Source organism: Penaeus monodon, chromosome 23, assembly GCF_015228065.2.
Source record: "Penaeus monodon isolate SGIC_2016 chromosome 23, NSTDA_Pmon_1, whole genome shotgun sequence".
Lineage (NCBI taxonomy): Eukaryota > Metazoa > Arthropoda > Malacostraca > Decapoda > Penaeidae > Penaeus > Penaeus monodon.
In genome coordinates this window covers 6,975,568-6,976,740 of record NC_051408.1, presented here as the reverse complement: position 1 = coordinate 6,976,740, position 1,173 = coordinate 6,975,568, and the positions used below count along the sequence as shown (strand labels likewise).

The following is a 1,173-nucleotide window of genomic DNA, read 5'->3' as shown; positions in this document are numbered from 1 at the left end:
TCTGATTTACTAGAACTATTCATCAGCCTTTTTAGAATTAGAAGAAAAAGGTTTCTTTTATTCATGCTCAAAAGATTGTGATTACTGAAGCAAGAATTCTGTTCCATGTGATATGTTTTAATTTTATTTCTGAAAAAGCAGTGTATTCTACTAATACAGTTTTTCAGTATACTTGCTTATTTTTTATATGAGAAAAATAATAAAGTTCATGAATAGATTATGGATATCAGTGAAACTATATAAGATAGAATGTTGATTTTTTGGTTAGATCTTAATTGAAATATATGAATCCATGATGATAATATCTTTTAGATTTATGAAGTGTTCATTAGAAAATTGTTTCCTCAAAGAGTCACAATGACTTGGTAAAGTATATTCAAACGACTCTTTTCAATAATGTTTGCATTCTGTTTCTTCCCTTAGTATGTGGTGTACATTTTAAAAATATTTTACCTGTAAGAACCTCAAAAGACACTTAGGTTTAAAAAATAAAAACATGGCTCAATCTATTGTATTATATAAATGAATGTGGCTTTATGATTTCTCCCCTTTTATTTGACTATTTCACTTTATAATACATATTACTTGGAGTCAGTGAGCCTCAAATATACTTGCAAATACAGATTCACTCTAATTATAAACCACTATCTGCAATAGATGCCACATCCTCTGCGAATGAAGTCATTGGGACCTTACCGCTACTTCCTTGAACGTGAGCAGCTGCGCATAACAGACTTCCTCATGAACCCCATGGTATTGATGACTGTTCTCCCACTCGCCCTCATGATGATTCTGCCAAGGCTCAATGACCCTGAGACGCGCAAAGAAATGGAACAGATGCAAATGCCCAAGATGGACACTCCAGAGCTCTCAGAGATTATGACATCTCTCTTTGGTGGTGGAAGCACAAGCCACAACCAGGGGGCACAGCAGAAGACCAGATCGCGCCCAAATAAACGGAAGGAGAAATAGACCTAATGAATCACTATTTTTATCAGCAAAACAAATTGTGTACCCCTGTGTGTAAAGAACTATTTATACAGACTGTCATGTAAGGGATATGTATCATTTGTCTGTTGAAGTGTTGCCTTTTGAGATTGTTTCATTAGCAAATGTTCTTTTATAGGAAAGAAAAAGGAATGTGTGTTAGGTAGTACAAGTGATCATTGTCAC

The 1,173-nt window shown here is 34.4% G+C and overlaps 1 protein-coding gene across 1 annotated transcript in view; it reads left to right on the top strand.

Annotated features, from left to right (window-relative positions):
* The window catches only part of LOC119587752 (ER membrane protein complex subunit 7 homolog), a gene marked incomplete in the record, with an annotated part of 2,609 nt that extends 1,436 nt beyond the window's left edge, over positions 1–1,173 (top strand). Inside the window, 1 exon segment of the mRNA XM_037936437.1 lies at positions 658–1,173. Coding sequence (XP_037792365.1) covers positions 658–972 — 315 coding nt within the window.